Genomic DNA, 24,678 nt, shown 5'->3' with positions numbered 1-24,678 from the left:
GACACTTAACCAACTGAGCCACCCAAGTGCCCTGGATTTTTTTTTTTATCTACTTCATCACCTTATGTCTGGATATGATTTGGAATGTTTCTTCCATGTATGTTCAAAGTAATAATTGATAGGTATGTATTCAGTACCATTTCGTTACTTGTTTTGTGGTTGTTTTTGTAGTTTCTCTGGTACTTTCTTACCTTCTCTTTCTCGTGGTTTCATGGTGTTATTTAGTCATGTACTTGAATTTCTTGTCTTTATTCTTTGCATATATATTGCTGGTTTTTTTTTTCCCACAAAACACAGAAAGCTTTATTCACCCACAGAGAAAGGCCGGCTCATGTTATTATGCTGCCATCTTGGGCTTTTGCCAGTTCTCTCTCAATTTGTTTCTGTTCATCCTGCTTCTCTTTCTCTTCAGCTGCTATCTTCCTTTCCTCTTCTGCCTGAGGTTTTAGGTAGCATTTGGCTCCATTGGCCACACCAAGGAACAGGACAGAGTAGCATTTGAACTTGATGAGCAGAGAGACCTGCATGAGTGATACCATCTTGTCCATTGCTATTACTGGTTTTTGTTTTGTGATTACTGTTAGGTTTGTAGATAATATCTTCATATTAGCAGTCTATATTAAGTATTGTCACAAGTTTGAACCCACTATTTAATACTCTCTCTGCCAAATTTTAGTTATATGGTCCCATAATTTACATACTTTTATTTTACAAGTAACGTTTTTTTGTGAATTGAAGTTTTTCAGATATACTTATTTTTCAGACTTTCACTTATGGTCTTTCAGCTATGTCTCTTGCACTGGAAAGTAGCGGCCTTATTAAGAAGAGGTACTGTAGTCCTCTGCCATGTAGTTTCCTCTGTTCACCAGAACCTGGCACTTCAGATGTGTCTCCTATATGTAATGCATGTGCCCTGCTGTGGTGGTGATCCACTTTTTCCTTCAGCCCATCATCTGCAATGGCTCTCTTCACCAGTTGTGGGCAGTGTTTTGTCCTGGTGTTGTTAATGCACTAATCCAAGGATGTCTTAGGCTTGAGATGAGTCAGAACAGGTGTTTTCCAGAGATACAGCAGCACCAACCTGCATCCCCTGAGAAGCTTTCCTTTGTGGGTGGGACGTGCAGTCAGACCAGTTGTCTGCCTCAAATCCACTGCTGGGGCCTCACTGGTGTGTGTTATCTTTCCCTTTCTCCCAAGCAGGAGTGTCTTTGGAATAGGAATGCTGCTCAGCACTTTAGGGGCTGCTTGTATACTGCCAGGCCTGTGGTACAACCCTGTTTAGGTCCCAGCGAACAGTGTATTTGGAGAGGGCAGATCCTTGGAGGTACAGTGCAGGGTGGTGTGGAGGGGTGGCAGTGCTAACAAGCTTTGTGTACCTCAGGAGGGGTCCTGCAGCACTGGGACTGAAGCGGCCAGTTGAACTCCACAGAAGCATAGCACAGGTGGTGCAGCAGAGGAACAATGGCAGCCCCACTAACCCACACAAAAGTATGATCTAGCATAAGAAGATTTTAAAAATGAAACCCATCTGTATAACTAGCTATTTGTCTTTTCCCCTCATTACACTGCCTTCCACATAACTGTCATTCAATTCAAATTTGTTCAATGAAGAGTGTTTGAGAAGTTTACAATACCTCACAATATGACCTAAATCCAATTCTCACATTAGCTGTATTTCCACATCAACTATGCACAAATTTAAGTTTTGCATTGTTTTTCTCCGTATTTCTGATCTGAGTTGTCAGTTTAATAAAACCTTCACTAACCTAGAATAAATGCCGTTAGTGACCTATTTTTATCTCATTTGGTACATTACAAAAGAGTGTCAGTTTGGCATGTAAATGGGTACAAAGACTTCACAAATTGTTGTGATATAACCAAACAGATATATGCCAAGTCATTGATTTAAAGAGGAACCCCTTTATATTATGTCAAATATGAAAACATCTCCATTTTCTTCTTTTACCTTTTGGGTTTGTGGTTGAAATAGGAGTGACAAGACTGTGTGGAGGCTCCTCAAAGAGTTAAAAATAGAACTACCCTATGACCTAGCAATTGCACTGCTGGAGATTTACCCCAAAGATACACATGCAGTGAAATGGCAGGACACCTGCACCCCAGTGTTTATAGCAGCAATGTCCACAATAGCCAAACTGTGGAAGGACCCTTGGTGTCCATCGAAAGATGAATGGATAAGGAAGATGTGGTTTATGTATACAATGGAATATTACTCAGCCATTAGAAACGACAAATACCCACCATTTGCTTCAACGTGGATGGAACTGGAGGGTATTATGCTGAGTAAAATAAGTCAATCAGAGAAGGACAAACATTATATGTTCTCATTCATTTGGGGAATATAAGTAATAGTGAAAGGGAATATAAGGGAAGGGAGAAGAAATGTGTGGGAAATATCAGAAAGGGAGACAGAACATAAAGACTCCTAACTCTGGGAAACGAACTAGGGGTGGTGGAAGGGGAGGAGGGCAGGGGGTGGGGGTGAATGGGTGACGGGCACTGAGGGGGGCACTTGATGGGATGAGCACTGGGTGTTATTCTGTATGTTGGCAAATTGAACACCAATAAAAAATAAATTTATTATTAAAAAAAGAAAAAAATAAGTTTATAGCCATAAACACATACTTCAAAAAAAAGATAGATCTCAGGATGTCTGAGTGGCTCAGTAGTTGAGCATCTGCCCTCCGCTCAGGACATGATCCCGGGGTCCCAGGATTGATTCCTGCATCGGGTTCCCTGCATGGGGCTTGCTTCTCCCTCTGCCTGTGTCTCCTTCTCTCTTTCTTTCTGTGTCTCTCATGAATAAATAAATAAAATCTTTTTTTAAAAAAGGTAGATCTCAAACAACCTAACATTATACATCTCAAGGAACTAGAAAAAGAGAAACCAACTAGCTCCCAATTTATCAGGAAGGAAGAAATAGTAAAGATTAGAACATATATAAGTAAAATAGAAAATGAAGGGGATCCCTGGGTGGCTCAGCAGTTTAGCGCCTGGGGCGTGATCCTGGAGTCCCGGGATCGAGTCCCACATTGGGCTGCCTGCATGGAGCCTGCTTCTCCCTCTGCCTGTGTCTCTGCCTCTCTCTCTCTCTCTCTCTTTCTCTCCCTCTCTCTGTGCGTCTCATGAATAAATAAATAAAATCCTTTAAAGAAAAGAAAATGAAAAACACAATAAAGAAGATTAATAAAACTGAGTTGTTTCTTTGAAAACAAAAACAAGGGATCCCTGAGTGGTGCAGCGGGTTGGCGCCTGCCTTTGGCCCAGGGCGCGATCCTGGAGACCCGGGATCGAATCCCACCTCCGGCTCCTGGTGCATGGAGCCTGCTTCTCCCTCTGCCTGTGTCTCTGCCTCTCTCTCTCTCTCTCTCTCTCTCTCATAAATAAATTTAAAAAAAGAAAAACAAGATTGACAAATCTTTAACTAAACTAACCAAGAAAATAAGAGAGAGGATTTGAATAAGTAAATTTAAAGTAAAAGAGGGGATATTACAACTGGTATCACAGAAATACAAAAGATCATAAGAGATTATTATAAAAAATTATACAACAACAAATTGGAAAACCTAGAAGTGGAGAAATTTTTAGAAACATACAAGCTACCAAATCTGAATCATGAATAAATAGAAAATATAGATAGAACAATGAGAGAGGATATTAAATCAGTATACAAAAACTCCTCCCAAAAGGATAATTTAGGACCAGGTAATTTCACTGGTGTGTTCTACCAAATATTTAAAGAATTAATGTCAATCCTTTTCTACTCTTCCAAAAATTGAAGAGAAGGTAACACTCTCAAACTCATTTCATGATGCCATAATTATCTTGCTACCAAGGGCAAGTAATAACACTACAAAAGAAGGAGGAATTAAGATGGTGGAGGAGTAGGGGGATCCTGAGCTTGTCCTGTCCCTTGAAACCACAATATGCAATTATTTCGAACAACTAGAGATATGATCTGAGGATTAAGAAAACAATGCATAGTAGGAGGTAGAGAATGTGGCAGATGTGAGGTTTGGTGCTATGTACTGGGGGAGAGGAAAGAATGGGGCTCTAAAGGGGAGTGAGCAGGAGAGAGTTCAGTGAGGAGGGATCACACAATAAGCCTCAGTGAGGAGATCTTCTGGGTCTAACTGGGAGAGATCATTCTCCTCCCCAGAGTACATTTGGAAGATAATATTTTGCCTTTCCGAGGACAAAAGGTCAACTGGGGACCATTGGGTAGCACTCAACAGCAAGGACAGAAATGTGCAGAGTTCAAATTACCTAACAGACTTTCAGTGTGAGCTACAATACATTGAAACCTTTCTGTGTCCACCGAGCTGGTGCTTTTCTGAGACAGAACTGAGCAGAGAGCAGAAACAAGGGATGACTGCAGATAACTTGGCTGCTGCTTTTCACTCTCATGCCACAATAGATTCGAGCCTCTGTGTGACTGCATTTCTGTAACAGAATAGCATAGGGAACTGAGTCACCTATGGATGGCCTATAACCTGATTCCAGCCTTTCTCTGAGTGTTAAAGTAAATTCTAGCTTCCATGTGTGAACTGTGTGACTGTTTTCTGGGACAGGATGGTGCTGGGAATACCATGAGGCCCTCTTCCTCCTCCCGTACCTTGCCAAGTCCTTAGAACTTAGAATTTTGAATCTCAGCCAGAGATAAAATATAGGAGATCTGTGGCACCAGTTAATGCCCACACCTCAGGAACAGATAGGTTAAGGGCAGAGAACTGATGGAAGCCTGGGACATAGGAAATTGCTTGCTTTTCTGTAAGGACCTCCTAAACAACAGTAGCCAAGAGTTCCTCACCCTGGGGACAGGGTGATTCCATATTCTTCCTCCTCTACCACCTCTGCTTCCAATCCACTCCCCCAAGCAAAATCAAACTTCAGAGAGAAACACAGTGCCTCCAGTGGAGGCTAGGGTCCTCCACTCAACTCTGTATCTGACAGCAGCATATAAAAAAGGGCAAGATAGCTCCTAAGCCAGCCCAGAAGGCCTCTTCCACAGAAGGCTCTTAGAATGTACCAAGTCTACTGATTAACGAATGTTCCAAAACATAAGATTCTGATGGAAATATGACCAGCAGTGTTTCTTTTTTCTTTCTCGTTTTTTTGGTGTGTGTGTGTGTGTGTGTGTGTGTGTGTGTAGAGTCATTTGTAGTCTTCTTTGTTTCCTTCTCTTATTTTTTGGATCAAGTTTATTTCTTTTTTCTTCTTTCTTTATCCTTTTACCTCATTTCCTTCTTTGGCATCACGCTTACAGTTTTTTGTTTGTCTGTTTGTTTCCATTTTTGTTCCTTTTCCTATTCTCTTCCCTTGGACAGGCTTTTCTTTTTCTTCTACTTTTCTCTTTTGAAGGCTTATCTTTTTAAAAAATATTTTACTTATTTATTCATGAGAGACACACAGAGAGAGAAGCAGAGACATAGGCAGAGGGAGAATCAGGCTCCATGCGGGACCCCAATGCGGGACTCGATCCTGGGCCTCCAGGAACACTCCCTGGGCTGAAGGCAGTGCTAAACCGCTAAGCCACCAGGGCTGCCCTGCAGGCTTATCTTAACAAACATATCAACATATCATAACTAAGCACACTTAGTTAGAGGCAAAAATACTCCACACTATAAGCAAGGAGGAAACCTAGAGGCTGGACCAGTGGGAAAGAACAGAAAAAACACACCAGCAGAATGTACACAATATATAGCAGAAACACTTCCCAAAGTTTGTTGTTGTTTTTGTTGTTGCATTTTTAAATTTTTGTCTCTTTCTTCTCTGGGCAAAATGACATGGAGAACTTCATTCCAAAAGAAAGACCAAGAGGTAATACTGCCAGGGACTTAATAAATACAGACAAAACTGACGTGTGAAGTAGAATTTAAAACAACCCAGGCACCTGGATGGCTCAGTTCATTAGTCTTCTGCCTTTGGCTCAGGTCATGATCCTGAGGTCCTGGGATTGAGCCCCATGTTGGGCTTCTTGATTAATAAGGAGCCGGCTTCTCCCTCTTCCTCTGCCCCTCAGCCCTGCTTGTGCTCTCTCTCACTCAATCTCAAATAAATAAATCTTTTAAAAAACAATGATATTAAAGATACAAGCTGGGATCGAAAAAGAATAGAAGACAGTAGAAAAAAAGCCCTTATGGCAGAAATAAAAGAACTAAAACCTAGTCAGGCCAAAATTAAAAATATTATTACTGAGATTCAGTCACAAGTGAAGGCCAGAAAAACAAAGATGAATGAAGCAGAATAGAGAGTCAGTGATATAGAAGACAAAATGATGAAAAATATGAAAGCTGAAAAGAAGAGGGAAAGAAAATTATTAGATCACAAAGGTAGACTGAGGAAACTCAGCGATTACCTAAAGCAAAATAATATCAGTATTATAAGAGTCCCAGAGGATGAAGAGCAGGACAAAGGGGCAGAAGGTTTAACCAAAAAATTATAGCTGAGAATTTCCTTAATCTGTGGAAGGAAACAAGTATTCATGTAAAGTAGCAAAACATGGATTCTTTTTGAGTACATGGAACATTCTCCAGAGTAATCACATACTGGGTCATAAATCAGGTATCAAAGCATGCAAAAAGATTGCATATTATCAGGCCACAACACTATGAAACTTGAAGTCAAGTACAAGAATATAATTGGAAGGACCACAAATACATGGAAGCTAGAGAGTATCCTACTAAAGAATGAATAGGGGAGCGCTAAGTTGGCGTGGGGCCTGCATGGGATGCCTGGACGGTTCTGGAGGCAGTGGGGAAAACGATGCTCAGGATGCTGGTGCCCAGAGCTCAGCGGCAGGGGAGGGAAAGATGGCGGAGGAGTAGGTGCCTTAACTCTACAGGCCCCACCAACTTACCTAGATTATGGTCAAATCATCCTGAAAACCTATAAATTTAACCTGAGATTTATTTTTTAAAGATTTTATTTATTTACCCATCAGAAACAGAGAGGCAGAGACACAGGCAGAGGGAGAAGCAGGCTTCATGCAGGGAGCCTGATGTGGGACTCAATCCCTGGACTCCAGGATCAGGCCCTGGGCTGAAGGCAGCACTAAACTGCTGAGCCACCTTGGCTGCCCTAACCTGAGATTTAAAGAGAGAACAGCTGGACTGCTACAGAGAGAAGGGTTTTCACTTCAAAGAAGAATCATCTAAGGTGAAACTTATTAGGTCTTGGTTGATATTCTTAATGCAGCCCACTCATACAGCCAATCTGCACTGAGCAAAATGATTGGAAAGAAGGACTCACCACAAAAGAAAAAATCAGAAGTAGTACTCTGTGCCACAGAGTTACAGAATTTGGAATAAAATTCAATGTCAGAAAGCCAAAAGAGGAGCACAATTTTAAAGCTACTGGAGGCTCTAGAAAAAACCATAAAGGAATCAAGAGACATCATGACTGCAGAATTTAGAGCTAATCAGGCTGAAACTAAAAATCAATTAAATGAGATGCAATCCAAACTGGAGGTCCTAATGACGAGGGTTAATGAGGTAGAAGAAAGAGTGAGGGACATAGAAGACAAGTTGAGCTCAAGGAAGGAAGCTGAAGAAAAATAGAAAAGCAATTAAAGACCATGAGAAAAGGTTAAGGGAAATAAATGACAGCCTCAGATAGAAAAATCTACATAAACTGGGGTTCCAGAGGGTGCTGAGAGGGAGAGAGGGCCAGAAAGCAAATTTAGACAAATCATAGCTGAGAACTTCCCAAATTTGGGGAAGGAAATAGGCATTCAGATCGAGGAGATGGAGAGGTACCTCCTAAAATCAATAAAAACAGTTCAACACCTCAACATTTAACAGTGAAACTTGCAAATTCCAAAGATAAAGAGAAAATCCTTAAAGCAGCAAGAGACAAGAGGTCCCTAACGTATTTGGGGAGAAATATTAGATTAACAGCACACCTCTCCATGAAGACCTGTCAGGCAAGAAAGGGTTGGCAGGACATATTGAGTGAGGGTCGTAAATGAGAAGAAAATGCACCAAGAAGACTACATCCAGCAACGCTTTCATTCAGAATAGAAGGAGAGATAAAGAGCTTCCAAGATAGGCAGAAACTGAAAGCATATATAGTCACCAAACCAGCCTCTGCAAAAAAATGTTAAGGGGGTCTCTGTAAAAGACAGAGGATACCCAAAAATACAATCCACAAAAACAGGGACTGAATAGGTATTATGATGACAGTAAATTCGTATCTTGCAATAGTAACTCTGAATGTGAATGGGCTTAATTATCCCATCAAAAGGCCCAGGGTTTCAGACTGGATTAAAAAGCAAGACCCATCTATTTGCTGTCTACAAGAGACTCATTCTAGACCTAAGAACACCTACAGTCTGAAAATAAAAGGCTACCATTCAAAAGGTCCTAAAAAAGACTATCCACTGGAAGAAAGGCAGTCTCTTCAATAAATGGTGCTGGGAAAATTGGACATCCACATGCAGAAGAATGAAACTAGACCACTCTCTTGCACCATACACAAAGATAAACTCAAAATGGATGAAAGATCTAAATGTGAGACAAGATTCCATCAAAATCCTAGAGAAGAACACAGGCAACACCCTTTTTGAACTTGGCCACAGTAACTTCTTGCAAGATACATCCACGAAAGCAAAAGAAACAAAAGCAAAAATGAACTATTGGGACTTCATCAAGATAAGAAGCTTTTGCACAGCAAAGGATATAGTCGACAAAACTAAAAGACAACCTACAGAATGGGAGAAGATATTCGCAAATGACGTATCAGATAAAGGGCTAGTTCCCAAGATCTATAAAGAACTTATTAAACTCAACAGCAAAGAAACAAACAATCCAATCATGAAATGGGCAAAAGACATGAAGAGAAATCTCACAGAGGAAGACATAGACATGGCCAACATGCACATGAGAAAATGCTCTGCATCACTTGCCATCAGGGAAATACAAATCAAAACCACAATGAGATACCACCTCACACCAGTGAGAATGGGGAAAATTAACAAGGCAGGAAACAACAAATGTTGGAGAGGATGCGGAGAAAAGGGAATGTGAAATTGGTGCAGCCACTCTGGAAAACTGTGTGGAGGTTCCTCAAAGAGTTAAAAATAGACCTGCCCTACGACCCAGCAATTGCATTGCTGGGGATTTACCCCAAAGATGTAAATTCAATGAAACGCCGGGACAGCTGCACCCCAATGTTTCTAGCAGCAATGTCCACAATAGCCAAATTGTGGAAGGAGCCTCGGTGTCCATCGAAAGATGAATGGATAAAGAAGATGTGGTTTATGTATACAATGGAATATTACTCAGCCATTAGAAATGACAAATACCCACCGTTTGCTTCGACGTGGATGGAACTGGAGGGTATTATGCTGAGTGAAATAAGTCAATTGGAGAAGGACAGACATTATATGTTCTCATTCATTTGGGGAATATGAATAATAGTGAAAGGGAATATAAGGGAAGGGATAAGAAATGTGTAGGAAATATCAGAAAGGGAGACAGAACATAAAGACTCCTAACTCTGGGAAACGAACTAGGGGTGGTGTAGGGGAGGAGGGCGGGGGGTGGGGGTGAATGGGTGAGGGGCATTGAGGGGGGCATTTGACGGGATGAGCACTGGGTGTTATTCTGTATGTTGGCAAATTAAACACCAATAAAAATAAATTTATTATCAAAAAGAAGAAAAAAAAAGAAAACGATACCATCTTACACTATTGTTGGGAATGCAAATTGGTCCAGCCACTCTGAAAGAGATTACGGGGGTTCCTCATAAAGTTAAAAATAGAACTACCCTATAACCCAGCAATTGCACTACTATGTGTTTATTCAAAGGATAAAAAAATAGTGATTCAAAGGGACACATGCATCCCAATGTTTATTGCAGCAGTATTCATAGAGCCAAAACATGTAAAGAGTCCAAATGTCCATTGACTGATGAATGGATAAAGAAGATGCATGTATATAAAATGGAATATCACTCATCCATTAAAAGAATGAAATTGGATCACTTTCTTACACTACAGACAGTAGTAAACTCAAAATGTATTTAACATCTAAATGTGAGAACTAAAACCATAAAAATCATAGAAGTGAGCAGAGTTACTAACTTCTGTGACATTGGCTGCAGAAACTTTTTTCTAGATACATCTCCTGAAACAAGGGAATCAAAAGAAAAAATAAGCTATTGGAACTTCATCAAAATAAAAAGCGTGTGCAGAGTGAAGGAAATAATCAACAAAACTAAAAGTAACCTAGGAATGTGAAAAGATATTTGGAAATGATATATCCATTTAAGGGCTGTATCCCAAATATATAAAGAATTTATATAACTCAACACCCCCAGACAAATAACCCATTTAATAAATGGGCAGAAGACACGAACAGACATTTCTCCAGTGAAGACATCTAGATGGCCAAAAGACACATGAGAAGGTGCACAACATTTCTTCCTATGAGAGGAATGCAAATCAAAATGAGAAGATTATCTTCTCACACCTGTCAGACTGGCTAAAGTCGACAACCTAAGATACAACAGGTGTTAGCCAGGATGTGAAGAATGGAAACGCTCGTGCACTGTTGGTGGGAATACAAAGTGGTGTAGCCAGTGTGGAAAACGATATAGAGGTTCCTCAAATGATAGAGTTCCTCAAAAAGTTAAAAAGTATAACTACTGAATAATCCAGCAATCACAATAGTGGATATTCACCCAAAAATACAAAAATAGTAAGTCAAGGAATACATGCACTCCGATGTTCATAGCAGCATTATTTACAATGGCCAAATTGTGGAAGTAGCTCACGCGTCCATTTATTAATGAATAAAGAAGATGTGATATACACACGCACACATGCACAGAGGAATATCATTTAGCCATGAAAAAAGAATGAAATATTGCCATTTGCAATGAAATGGCTGGATCTAGAGAGTACAATATTAAGTAAAATATGTAAAAGATAAATACCATACTATTTCACTCTTACGTTAAATTTAAGATACAAAACAAATGAGCAAAAGGAAGGAGAGAGGGAGAGAAACCAAGAATCAGTCTCTTAATTATAAACAAAACAGCGGATGTTTACCAGAGTGGAGAGGTGGAGGAATGGTTTAAGTAGATCATCAGGATTAGTGAGTGTGCTTTTTGTGAGGAGCACTAGGTGTTGAATGGAACTGCTGAATTGTTGTATTTTACACCTGAAACTAATAAAACACTCTGTTGCCAAAAATAGGGGAAAAAAGAAAAAATACGATAACATACAGTGTCAGAAACCCAGAACTAAAAAATACCTCCAACATTCTTAAAAGCAGGTTTAGACAAGAGTATTAGATACATATTATCAATATGAAAATCATTGTCTAAATGTACTTTACATATTTTATCTCATTTATTTTCCATTTGTGTGACATCCTTTTTTTTTTACAAATGAGAAAATATAGACTTAAGGTTAAGTCATCTGGCCAAAGGCATTCAGCTAATAAATAGTGAGACCAGGTTTGGAATCCATATTTTACTGGCTCCCAAACTTTTTCACCTTTGTATGCTGACCTCTAAATATAACTTGTCCAAATTTTGTTATTTTTTATCTGAGTTTTACTTCATCAAATAGACTATAAGCCATGATTGAGTTCTCTTTCTCATTTTTACTATAATCCATAGAATAAGGTAGGGCACATAACAAACTTTAATTATGTTCTATTAAGTGGCCCATAAACTTTGGTCACGTTCCTACTTTTTGTTGGACAAGGAACCGAAAATAATGAAGCATGATTATCTTAAGGGTAATAAAAATTATCAAATTTTATTCAAAATATGGCCAGGGAATAGACTACCACAACTTGTTTGCAGATACAAATACTGAGTCCATAACATTTTATTGAGCATCTACTAAGTGTAAGGCACAGTATAATTGACACTTACCAAGATAACTGTCCTATCTCCCACATTCTTGGCAGTAATTTTCAAGATATTTAAGTGGGGGAATTTCCCTAAAGTATGGACGCTACACTTAAGACCATATTCACTCAGCATAATTAACTGCTTTCTGAAGTAAGCTACAAATTACATCAAAGTTACAAAGGTGCACTTATGAAAGTCACTATGTGCTGGCTGGGGAGTGGTTTCTATCTAAACCTAAAGTTCAGACAATACACATGACTTTTCTTTAAGAATCATCCTACTGGGGTAACTGGATGACAGGCCCTGAGGAGGACACTTGATGGGATGAGCACTGGGTGTACTATGTTGCAAAATTGTACTTCAATAAAAAAAGAAAAAGCTAATGAAGGCAGAAACATAAGATAAATTACAATTATACTTTCTGTCTTTGTGTACAGAATGTGTAGGTTAGAATAATTGAACTTTCAGGAACTTCAACCTTGAGATTTACAATCAGATGAAAGCAAAAGGACTAGGGACAGACATACCAAAAACATTACATGATACAAATAGACAAGGAAGCAAGTCCTGCCCACCCAGAGACCTTCTTTTCCCCCCTTCTCTCCACTTACTTTTATTCTTTTTCTCTGACTTCAGCCTACCCTTCCTCCAGCCTCTTCCTTTCCAGATATTTTCTCTTATCCTTTCCCCTTCCTTCTCTTTTACCCATTTTCCCTTGAATATCTCTTTCACAGTTTTAGAAAGAAAGCTTTATGTTTATTGGGTCTGAATATATTGTTTTTCTTATGTCTATGTCATATTTAAGTCACACTGTTCAAAACTCAGCAGGATTCTGGGAAAATATGCAAAGGTCAAACTCTAACCCTCCCTTGGAAATACACTCTCTAAAACTCAGAATTTACTCTCTCTTGGGCTTCAAAGTGGAGAAGATGAACCATACTCACTTTCTCTCTGAACTTCATAAAAAAGAGGAGAAGAAAGTCCCTGAGGGCCTAGTGGGAGGAGGCAAGAATGAATGACCAACATCATTTAGCTGGGGCTGGCAACAGCTCTCATCCAAAGGCCTAGGGGAACACAGAAATATCTGCAGAGCTGATATAAATGGAGGACCTAGAGATCACTTTTCCTTTTCTTCCTTCTCCTCAGTCCTTCATACATGCATCAGGAGTACAGAAAACTAGCTGGATGCTTGGTCGGATGCCTGGAATAGGTCCTCCCTTAAGAAGAGCTACTGCACAAAGGTCAGCTGGACAGTTTGCAGTAGTGTTATTTTAAAAGTACAAAGGAATCAACAAAACTTCTTATATTACAAAGGCACACAATGAAAAACTGAGCCTTAAGGAGGGCCATCACTGGAGGTTGAACACACCTGGGCATCCTGCCTAAAGCTGGGTACTCTTGGCATCAGGGTTGGTTGTAAAATGGAATTGGGTGGCATAAAAGGAGAAAAGGGAGGCCATACTGTTGGCATCCAGAATTTTCACTTTAGAGGAGCTTAGGGGCAGTAAGCTGGGTTGGAAAGGAGGTAGGGAGACTAAAAGACTTGTCTTGAAGCTGCAATTATATTGTAAGAGTACTGTGTTACAGATCATTTAAATATAAAATTTTAAGTGATCCCTTCACTTACACTTCTTACAAGATTAAGAAAATATCAATTAGCCACTTAAAATAATGTATTAATATTATTACTATTCTTATTCTATTTGCTGTGGTTAAGGGGCACAGACAAAAGTTATGGAGGTATCACCCCTTGGTACATAGAATTGGGGTGGAATGCTTAGTGGGGAGACTGAGGCATCCAAGGTAGCCAAACAACCAAAGGATAAGGGTGTGAATAGTCAAATTCAAGAGGTGGGGAGGATGGCAAAGGAGTAGGGTCCCCAAGTCACCTTTCCCCACCCATTTACCTAGATAACCTTCAAATCATCCTGAAAACCTACGAATTTGACCTGATATTTAAAGACAGAACAGGAGGAGGGGCAAGATGGCGGAAGAGTAGGCTTCCCAAATCACCTGTCCCCACCAAATTACCTAGATAACCTTCAAATCATCCTGAAAATCTACGAATTCAGCCTGAGATGTAAAGAGAGACCAGCTGGAATGCTACAGTGAGAGGAGTTTGGGCTTCTATCAAGGTAGGAAGACGGGGAAAAAGAAATAAAGGAACAAAAGGCCTCCGAGGGGGAGGGGCCCCGCGAGGAGCCGGGCTGAGGCCGGGGCGAGTGTCCCCAGGACAGGAGAGCCCCGTCCCGGAGGAGCAGGAGCTGCACCAACCTTCCTGGGCGGAAAGGGGCTCGCAGGGAGTTGGAGCAGGACCCAGGAGGGCGGGGATGCCCTCGGGCTCCCGGGGACACTAACAGACACCTGCGCCCCGGGAGAGTGCGCCGAGCTCCCTAAGGGCTGCAGCGCGCACCGGAGCAGTTCGGAGGGGCTCGGGAGCGGCTACAGGGAGGGAGCTGCAGGGCGGGAGCGCGAATCCAACAGCGCAGGCCCCGGAGCACAGGGCGCCGGGACGCAGCCCAGGATCCGGCCTCCCCCGGGACAGGCAGAGGCCGGGAGGGCCCAGGACAGCAAGGACGCTCCTGCCCCGAGCTGAGCACATCAGCGGCCCCGCCCCGGAGCCTCCAGGCCCTGCAGACGGAGAACCGAGAGCCCCGAGCCCCTAGTTCCTGCGGAGGCTAAATCCAGGCTTCCAGAGTTGCCATAGCAACTGCAGCTGTTCCTCCTGAGACACCACGGGGTAAACAACCCCCGCTGAGCCCTGCAGCAGGCAGGGGCAGAGCAGCTCCCCCAAGTGCTAACACCTGAAAATCAGCACAGCAGGCCCCTCCCCCAGAAGACCAGCTGGACGGACCAGTTCCAGTGGAAGTCAAGGAACTTAAAGTCTACAGAAATACTCCCCCATGTTTTTTTTTTTCTTTTTTCTTTTCTTTTTGATTTCTGATTGCTTCCCCCACCCCCCCTTTTTTTCACCTTTCTTTCTTTTTCTTTCCCTTTTTCTTCTCTTCTTTCCTTTTTCTTTTCTTTTCTTTTTTCTTATTCTCTTTTCTTTCCTTCTCTCTCTTTCTCTCCTTTACCCAATACAACTTGTTTTTGGCCACTCCGCACTGAGCAAAATGACTAGAAGGAAAACCTCACCTCAAAAGAAAGAATCAGAAACAGCCCTCTCTCCCACAGAGCTACAAAATCTGGATTACAATTCAATGTCAGAAAGCCAATTCAGAAGCACTATTATACAGCTACTGGTGGCTCTAGAAAAAAGCATTAAGGACTCACGAGACTTCATGACTGCAGAATTTAGAGCCAATCAGGCAGAAATTAAAAATCAACTGAATGAGATGCAATCCAAACTAGAAGTCCTAACGACGAGGGTTAACGAGGTGGAAGAACGAGTGAGTGACATAGAAGACAAGTTAATGGCAAAGAGGGAAACTGAGGAAAAAAGAGACAAACAATTAAGGGACCATGAAGACAGATTAAGGGAAATAAATGACAATCTAAGGAAGAAAAACCTACGTTTAATTGGGGTTCCCGAGGGCGCCGAAAGGGACAGAGGGCCAGAATATGTATTTGAACAAATCCTAGCTGAAAACATTCCCAATCTGGGAAGGGAAACAGGCATTCAGATCCAGGAAATAGAGAGATCCCCCCCTAAAATCAATAAAAACCGTTCAACACCTCGACATCTAATAGTGAAGCTTGCAAATTCCAAAGATAAAGAGAAGATCCTTAAAGCAGCAAGAGACAAGAAGTCCCTGACTTTCATGGGGAGGAATATTAGGGTAACAGCAGACCTCTCCACAGAGACATGGCAGGCCAGAAAGGGCTGGCAGGATATATTCAGGGTCCTAAATGAGAAGAACATGCAACCAAGAATACTTTATCCACAAGGCTCTCATTCAAAATGGAAGGAGAGATAAAGAGCTTCCAAGACAGGCAGGAACTGAAAGAATATGTGACCTCCAAACCAGCTCTGCAAGAAATTTTAAGGGGACTCTTAAAATTCCCCTTTAAGAAGAAGTTCAGTGGAACAATCCACAAAAACAAGGACTAAATAGATATCATGATGACACTAAACTCATATCTGTCAATAGTAACTCTGAACGTGAACGGGCTTAATGACCCCATCAAAAGGCGCAGGGTTTCAGACTGGATAAAAAAGCAGGACACATCTATTTGCTGTCTACAAGAGACTCATTTTAGACAGAAGGACACCTACAACCTGAAAATAAAAGGTTGGAGAACCATTTACCATTCAAATGGTTCTCAAAAGAAAGCAGGGGTAGCCATCCTTATATCAGATAAACTAAAATTCACTCCGAAGACAGTAGTGAGAGACGAAGAGGGACACTATATCATACTTAAAGGATCTATCCAACAAGAGGACTTAACAATCCTCAATATATATGCCCCGAATGTGGGAGCTGCCAAATACTTAAACGAATTATTAACCAAAGTGAAGAAATACTTAGATAATAATACACTTATACTTGGTGACTTCAATCTAGCTCTCTCTACCCTTGATAGGTCTTCTATACACAACATCTCCAAAGAAACGAGAGCTTTAAATGATACACTGGACCAGATAGATTTCACAGATATCTACAGAACTTTACATCCAAACTCAACTGAATACACATTCTTCTCAAGTGCACATAGAACTTTTTCCTGAATAGACCACATACTGGGTCACAAATCGGGTCTGAACCGATACCAAAAGATTGGGATCGTCCCCTGCATATTCTCAGACCATAACGCCTTGAAATTAGAACTCAATCACAAGAAGAAGTTTGGAAGGACCTCAAACACGTGGAGGTTAAGGACCATCCTGCTAAAAGATAAAAGGGTCAACCAGGAAATTAAGGAAGAATTAAAAAGATTCATGGAAACTAATGAGAATGAAGATACAACTGTTCAAAATCTTTGGGATGCAGCAAAAGCAGTCCTGAGGGGGAAATACATCGCAATACAAGCATCCATTCAAAAACTGGAAAGAACTCAAATACAAAAGCTAACCTTACACATAAAGGAGCTAGAGAAGAAGCAGCAAATCGACCCGACGCCCAGCAGAAGAAGAGAGTTAATTAAAATTCGAGCAGAAATCAACGAAATTGAGACCAGAAGAACTGTGGAACAGATCAATAGAACCAGGAGTTGGTTCTTTGAAAGAATTAATAAGATAGATAAACCATTAGCCAACCTTATTAAAAAGAAGAGAGAGAAGACTCAAATTAATAAAATCATGAATGAGAAAGGAGAGATCACTACCAACACCAAGGAAATACAAACGATTTTAAAAACATATTATGAACAGCTCTACGCCAATAAATTAGGCAATCTAGAAGAAATGGACGCATTCCTGGAAAGCCACAAACTACCAAAACTGGAGCTAGAAGAAATAGAAAACCTGAACAGGCCAATAACCAGGGAGGAAATTGAAGAAGTCATCAAAAACCTCCCAAGACACAAGAGTCCAGGGCCAGATGGCTTCCCAGGGGAATTCTATCAAACGTTTAAAGAAGAAATCATACCTATTCTACTAAAGCTGTTTGGAAAGATAGAAAGAGATGGAGTACTTCCAAATTCATTCTATGAGGCCAGCATCACCTTAATTCCAAAACCAGACAAAGACCCCACCAAAAAGGAGAATTACAGACCAATATCCCTGATGAACATGGATGCAAAAATTCTCAACAAGATACTAGCCAATAGGATCCAATAACACATTAAGAAAATTATTCACCATGACCAAGTAGGATTTATCCCCGGGACACAAGGCTGGTTCAACACTCGTAAAACAATCAATGTGATTCATCATATCAGCAAGAGAAAAACCAAGAACCATATGATCCTCTCATTAGATGCAGAGAAAGCATTTGACAAAATACAGCATCCATTCCTGATCAAAACTCTTCAGAGTGTAGGGATAGAGGGAACTTTCCTCGACATCTTAAAAGCCATCTACGAAAAGCCCACAGCAAACATCATTCTCAATGGGGAAGCACTGGGAGCCTTTCCCCTAAGATCAGGAACCAGACAGGGATGTCCACTCTCACCACTGCTATTCAACATAGTATTGGAAGTCCTAGCCTCAGCAATCAGACAACAAAAAGACATTAAAGGCATTCAAATTGGCAAAGAAGAAGTCAAACTCTCCCTCTTCGCCGATGACATGATACTCTACATAGAAAACCCAAAAGCCTCCACCCCAAGATTGCTAGAACTCATACAGCAATTTGGTAGCGTGGCAGGATACAAAATCAATGCCCAGAAATCAATGGCATTCCTATACACTAACAATGAGACTGAAGAAAGAGAAATTAAGGAGTCAATCCCATTTACAATTGCACCCAAAAGCATAAGATACCTAGGAATAAACCTAACCAAAGAGGTAAAGGATCTATACCCTAAAAACTATAGAACACTTCTGAAAGAAATTGAGGAAGACACAAAGAGATGGAAAAATATTCCATGCTCATGGATTGGCAGAATTAATATTGTGAAAATGTCAATGTTACCCAGGGCAATTTACACGTTCAATGCAATCCCTATCAAAATACCATGGACTTTCTTCAGAGAGTTAGAACAAATTATTTTAAGATTTGTGTGGAACCAGAAAAGACCCCGAATAGCCAGGGGAATTTTAAAAAAGAAAACCATATCTGGGGGCATCACAATGCCAGATTTCAGGTTGTACTACAAAGCTGTGGTCATCTAGACAGTGTGGTACTGGCACAAAAACAGACACATAGACCAATGGAACAGAATAGAGAACCCAGACATGGACCCTGAACTTTATGGTCAACTAATATTCGACAAAGGAGGAAAGACGATCGATCCACTGGAAGAAAGACAGTCTCTTCAATAAATGGTGCTGGGAAAATTGGTCAACCACATGCAGAAGAATGAAACTAGACCACTCTCTTACACCATACACAAAGATAAACTCAAAATGGATGAAAGATTTAAATGTGAGACAAGACTCCATCAAAATCCTAGAGGAGAACACAGGCAACACCCTTTTTGAACTTGGCCACAGTAACTTCTTGCAAGATACATCCACGAAAGCAAAAGAAACAAAAGCAAAAATGAACTATTGGGACTTCATGAAGATAAGAAGCTTTTGCACAGCAAAGGATACAGTCAACAAAACTCAAAGACAACCTACAGAATGGGAGAAGATATTTGCAAATAACATATCAGATAAAGGGCTAGTTTCCAAAATCTATAAAGAACTTATTAAACTCAACAGCAAAGAAACAAACAATCCAATCATGAAATGGGCAAAAGACATGAAGAGAAATCTCACAGAGGAAGACATAGACATGGCCAACATGCACGTCAGAAAATGCTCTGCATCACTTGCCATCAGGGAAATACAAATCAAAACCACAATGAGATACCACCTCACACCAGTGAGAATGGGGAAAATTAACAAGGCAGGAAACAACAAATGTTGGAGAGGATCCGGAGAAAAGGGAACCCTCTTACACTGTTGGTGGGAATGTGAACTGGTGCACGCCACTCTGGAAAACTGTGTGGAGGTTCCTCAAAGAATTAAAAATAGACCTGCCCTACGACCCAGCAATTGCACTGTTAGGGATTTACCCCAAAGATTCAGATGCAATGAAACGCCGGGACACCTGCACCCCGATGTTTCTAGCAGCCATGTCCACAATAGCCAAACTGTGGAAGGAGCCTCGGTGCCCATCGAAAGATGAATGGATAAAGAAGATGTGGTTTATGTATACAATGGAATATTACTCAGCCATTAGAAACGACAAATACCCACCATTTGCTTCAACGTGGATGGAACTGGAGGGTATTATGTTGAGTGAAGTAAGTCAATCGGAGAAGGACAAACAGTGTATGTTCTCATTCATTTGGGGAATATGAATAATAGTGAAAGGGAATATAAGGGAAGGGAGAAGAAATGTGTGGGAGATATCAGAAAGGGACACAGAACATAAAGACTTCTAACTCTGGGAAATGAACTAGGGGTAGTGGAAGGGGAGGAGGGCGGGGGGTGGGGGTGAATGGGTGACGGGCACGGAGGGGGACACTTGACGGGATGAGCACTGGGTGGTATTCTGTATGTTGGTAAATTGAACACCAATAAAAATTAATTTATTAAAAAATTAATTTATAAAAAAAATAAAAAAAAATAAAAAAATAAAAAATAAAAAAAAAATAAAGACAGAACAGCTGGAATGCTACAGAGAGAACAGTTTGCGCTTCTACCTAGTAGGAAGGTGGAAAAAAAAAAAAAGAATCAAGTGGGGGAGGGGCCCCGTAGGAGCCGGCTAAGGCCAGGTGGTGAGAGCCTCCGGGACAGGAAAGCCCAGTCCTGGAGAAGCGGGAACTTTAAAAATCCACACCGGATTCTTCCCGGACAGAAAGGTGCTCAGCAGGGAAACCAGGCAAACTGCAAGAGTGGCAAGGGAGCCTCCAAGTTCCCCGAGTAACTGATAGAGGAAGTGCGCCCCGGGGGAGAGCACGTCACAGACTGTTGGCCAAGCTGGGTAAAGGGCTGGAGTGCACGCCAGGTGGGGCCTGGGGGAGAAGCTCAGGCAGCGGCTCCGGCGGAGGGGCCTGTACCCTGATGTCTGCAGGAGCTGCGGCAGCAGGAGCCTCATTCCAGCAGCACAGGCCCAAGAGCCCAGGGCTCTGAGCAGACACAGCCCAGGATCCTGTGGTCCCCCCAGGACAGGCAGAGGCAGGGAGTGCACAGGACAGCAAGGACACTCGTACCACTGGGCGTCCCCAAGCTGTGCAGAGCAGTGCCCCATGCCGAGGGTGCATCCAGGCCAGTGTGGACTGGGAGTCTGCATTAGTAACTGCCGGAGCTGACTCCAGAGGTGGAGAGATGGTCGCCCCCAGTGTTGTTTTTCCTCCTGGCGTCACCCTGTGCCAGGGATGAAGTGGGACCACTAGGGAACAGGGGCCTTACAGGATAAACAGCTCCCACTGAGCCTTGCACGCACCTGAGAATCAGGACAGCAGGGCCCTCCCCCAGAAGACCAGCTGGAAGGACAGGGGAAGAGCAAGTTCTTGGCCGAGCAGGGCTGGATAGCTCCAGGGGAAGTCTAGGGATTTACAGAATATAGAACCAGAGAATACCCCTCCTTGATTTTGTTTTTGTTTTTGTTTTTTTTCCTTATTCTTCCTTTTATCAATACAACTCGTTTTTAGCCACTCTGCACTGAGCAAAATGACTAGAAAGAACTCAACATGAAAGAAAGGATCAGAAACAGTACTCTCTCCCTCAGAGTTACAGAATTCAGATTACAATTCAACGTCAGAAAGCCAATTCAGAAGCACAATTATAAAGCTACTGGGGGCTCTGAAAAAAAGCATAAACAAATCAAGAAACTTCATGACTGCAGAATTTAGACCTAATTAGGCCAAAGTTTAAAATCAATTAAATGAGATGCAATCCAAACTGGAGGTCCTAATGATGAGGGTTAATGAGGTAGAAGAAAGAGTGAGTGACATGGAAGACAAGTTGATGGCAAGGACGGAAGCTGAGAAAAACAATTAAAAGACCATGAGGAAAGGTTAAGGGAAATGAATGACAGCCTCAGAGGGAAAATCTACGTTTAATTGGGGTTCCAGAAGGCGCCGAGAGGGACAGAGGAAAAGAAGGCATATTTGAACAAATCATAGCTGAGAACTTCCCTAAATTGGGGAGGGAAACAGGCATTCAGATCCAGGAGATAGAGAGATACCCTCATAAAATCAATAAAAACCTTTCAACACCTCAACATTTAATAGTGAAACTTGCAAATTCCAAAGATAAAGAGAACATCCTTAAAGCAGCAAGAGACAAGAGATCCCTAACTTATATGGGGAGAAATATTAGATTAACAGCAGACCTCTCCACAGAGACCTGGCAGGCCAGAAAGGGCTGCAAGGATATATTCAGGGTCCTAAATGAGAACATGCAGCCAAGAATACTTTATCCAGCAAAGCTCTCATTCAGAATAGGAGAGAGAAAGAGTTTCCAAGATAGGCAGAAATTGAAAGAATATGTGACCACCAAACCATCTCTGAGGGGAGTATTACAGAGTATTTTACTCTGTAAAAGAAAGAGGATGCCCAAAGAAATAATCCACAAAACGGGGACTGAAGAGGTATTATAATGACACTAAATTCATTTCTTTCAATAGTAACTCTGAACGTGAATGTGCTTAATCATCAAATCAAAAGACGCAGGGTTTCAGACCAGATAAAAAAACAAGACCCATCTATTTGCTGTCTACAAGAGACTTATTTTAGACCTAAGGACACCCACAGCCTGAAAATGAACGTTTGGAGAACCATTTATCATTCAAATGGTCCTCAAAAGAAAGCAAGGGTAGCCATCCTCATATCAGATAAACTAAAGTTTATCCCAAAGACTGTAGTAAGAGATGAAGAGGGACACTATATCATACTTAAAGGATCTATCCAACAAGAGGACCTAAGAATCATGAATATTTATGCCCCTAATGTGGGAGCTGCAAAGTATATCAATCAATTAATAACAAAGTAAAGACATACTTAGAAAATAATACACTAATACAATACACTAAACAAGTTGTACTGGAAAAAGGAAGGAAAAAGGGAAGAATAAAAGGGGGGGGGAAGAAACAAGAAACAAAAAATAAGGAGGGGTATCCTTTGATTCTATATATTGTAAGTCCCTTGACTTCCCCTGGAGTTTTTCAGGGCTGCTAGCTTAAGAACTTGCTCTTCCCCTGTCCTTCCAGCTGGTTCTCAGAGGGGCCTGCTGTGCTGATGTTCAGGTGTGTGCACCTGGGGGAGCTTCCCCACCCCCTGCCAGGTGCACGGTTCAGTGAGAGGTGTTTATCCTGTGAAGTCCCTACTCCCAGGCAATCCTGCTTAGTCCCAGGCACAAGGTGATACCAGGAGGAACAACAGTGGCAGTGCCCAGCTCTCCCGCCCTGGTGTCAGCTCCAGCAGTAACTACTGCAGTCTCCCAGTCCACAGGGGCCTGGATGCTCCGGGGCGAGGGGCGCTGTTCTGCGCAGCTCTGGGGTGCCTAGCGGTAGGAGCGTCCTCGCTGTCCTGTGTCCTTCCGACCTCTGCCTGTCCCAAGGGGAGTGCCAGATCCTGAGCTGTGTCCCCTGTCGCCTTCTCCAGGGCCTCCACCATTGGAAACGTGCTCCTGGGCCACGCAGAGCCCTCTGCACGGAGCTGCCGCCTGAGCCGCTGCCTGAGCCACAACCTGGGCTTCTCCCGGGGTTCCGCTGGGCGCATGCTCCAGCCCCTTAGGGAGCTAGACCTGTGGTGTGTGGCGCGCTCTCCCCTGGGGCGCACTTCTTTTGTTAGTGACCCCGAGAACCTGGGGGCCCCACTGCCCCTCCTGGGATCCTGCCCAAGTTCCCTGTGAGCACCTTTCTGTCCAGGAAGATTGGTAAAGTTCCTGCTTCTCCGCGACTGGGCTTTCCTGTCCTGGAGGCACTTGCCGCCAGGCCTTAGCCCTGCTCCTCTTGGGGGCCCCTCCCCCTTGGATGCTTTTTTATTTATATATTTTTTTCTGTCTTCCTACCTTGTTAGAAGCATGAACTCTTCTCATTGTAGGATTCCAGCTGTTCTCTCTTTAAATCTCAGGCTGAATTTGTAGGTTTTCAGGATGATTTGAAATTTATCTAGGCAAGTTGGTGGGGACAGGTGACTTGGGGTTCCTACTCTTCTGCCATCTTGCCCCGCCTCCTGTTTATCTTTCAACGTGAAATTTTCATTTCATTTATTTCTTTTTCCCTTTTCAAATAATCTATCAACTCTTTATGTCTTTTATTAACTCTCATTTAAGAAAATATTTTTGGCTTCCGTTCACATTATTTGAATACATATACATATATGTTTTGTTTTCTTTACAATTTTGGGATTTAGTGTGTTTTAATACACAGACCAATAGAAACTCATGGACAAGTAGATGGCCCTTTTTTTGACAACTCCATGATATTATATTCTCTCTCTCTTCCCCCTTCTTTTCTTCCATTTTTTTCTTTGGCCTTTTCTTTTGCTTTGTGACTTCATCAGATTTGTCTAGTGTGTATTTTGCTAGGGTTGCCACTGATAGTTTTTTATTCTGTTCACACATTCATGCATTCTTCTCTGGACAAAATGACTAGAAGGAGGAATTCATAAAAAGAAAGGAACCAGAGGTAGTACTCCCTGCCACAGATCAAGTTGATATGGATTTAAGTAAAATAGCAGAGATTTAATTGAAGACAATAATAATAAGATTACCGAGTGGGGCTTGAAGTAAAAGCATAAAAAACATTAAAGAATCTTTTAGTGAAGAAATGAGATCTAATTGGGCTGAAGTAAAAAATACTGTGAGATGCAATCTAAATTGAATGCTATGGTAGCTAGGGTAAATGAGGCAGAAAGGGAGTAAATTACATAGAATAAAGTTGATGGAAAGGAAGGAAGCTGAGGAAAATAGAGAAAAACGACTAATTGCCCATGAGGAGAGGCTTTGAGAAATAGTGACACCACAAAAAGAACCAATATCAGAATTATGAGTGACTGAGGGTGAAAGGAGAGAGAGAGTGGGCCAGAAGTTATATTTGAGCAAAAAATAGCTAGAACTTCCCTAACTTGAGGAAGGAAACAGGCATACAAGTCCAAGAAGTAGAGAGGACCCCTCCCAAAATCAAAAATAGATCAACACCCTGTCATATAATATTGAAGCTTGCAAATGTTAGAGATCAAGAGAAAATCCTGAAAGCAGCTCAAGACAAGAGATTCCTAACATACAGAAGGAGAAATATTAGA

General features: G+C 41.7%; 1 protein-coding gene across 1 annotated transcript; it reads right to left on the bottom strand.

Annotated features, from left to right (window-relative positions):
• Positions 1 to 329: 329 nt before the first annotated feature.
• Positions 330 to 539, bottom strand: LOC129517928 (ATP synthase subunit e, mitochondrial-like). Its single transcript, XM_055338028.1, has one exon. It carries the CDS (start codon positions 537 to 539, stop codon positions 330 to 332), a length of 210 nt encoding a protein of 69 aa, XP_055194003.1.
• Positions 540 to 24,678: the final 24,139 nt, after the last annotated feature.

Source organism: Nyctereutes procyonoides, unplaced genomic scaffold (genome assembly GCF_905146905.1).
Source record: "Nyctereutes procyonoides isolate TBG_1078 unplaced genomic scaffold, NYPRO_anot_genome, whole genome shotgun sequence".
Taxonomy (NCBI): Eukaryota; Metazoa; Chordata; class Mammalia; order Carnivora; family Canidae; genus Nyctereutes; species Nyctereutes procyonoides.
Note: the sequence above shows the minus strand (reverse complement) of the source record. Positions and strands in the feature narration are given on the sequence as shown.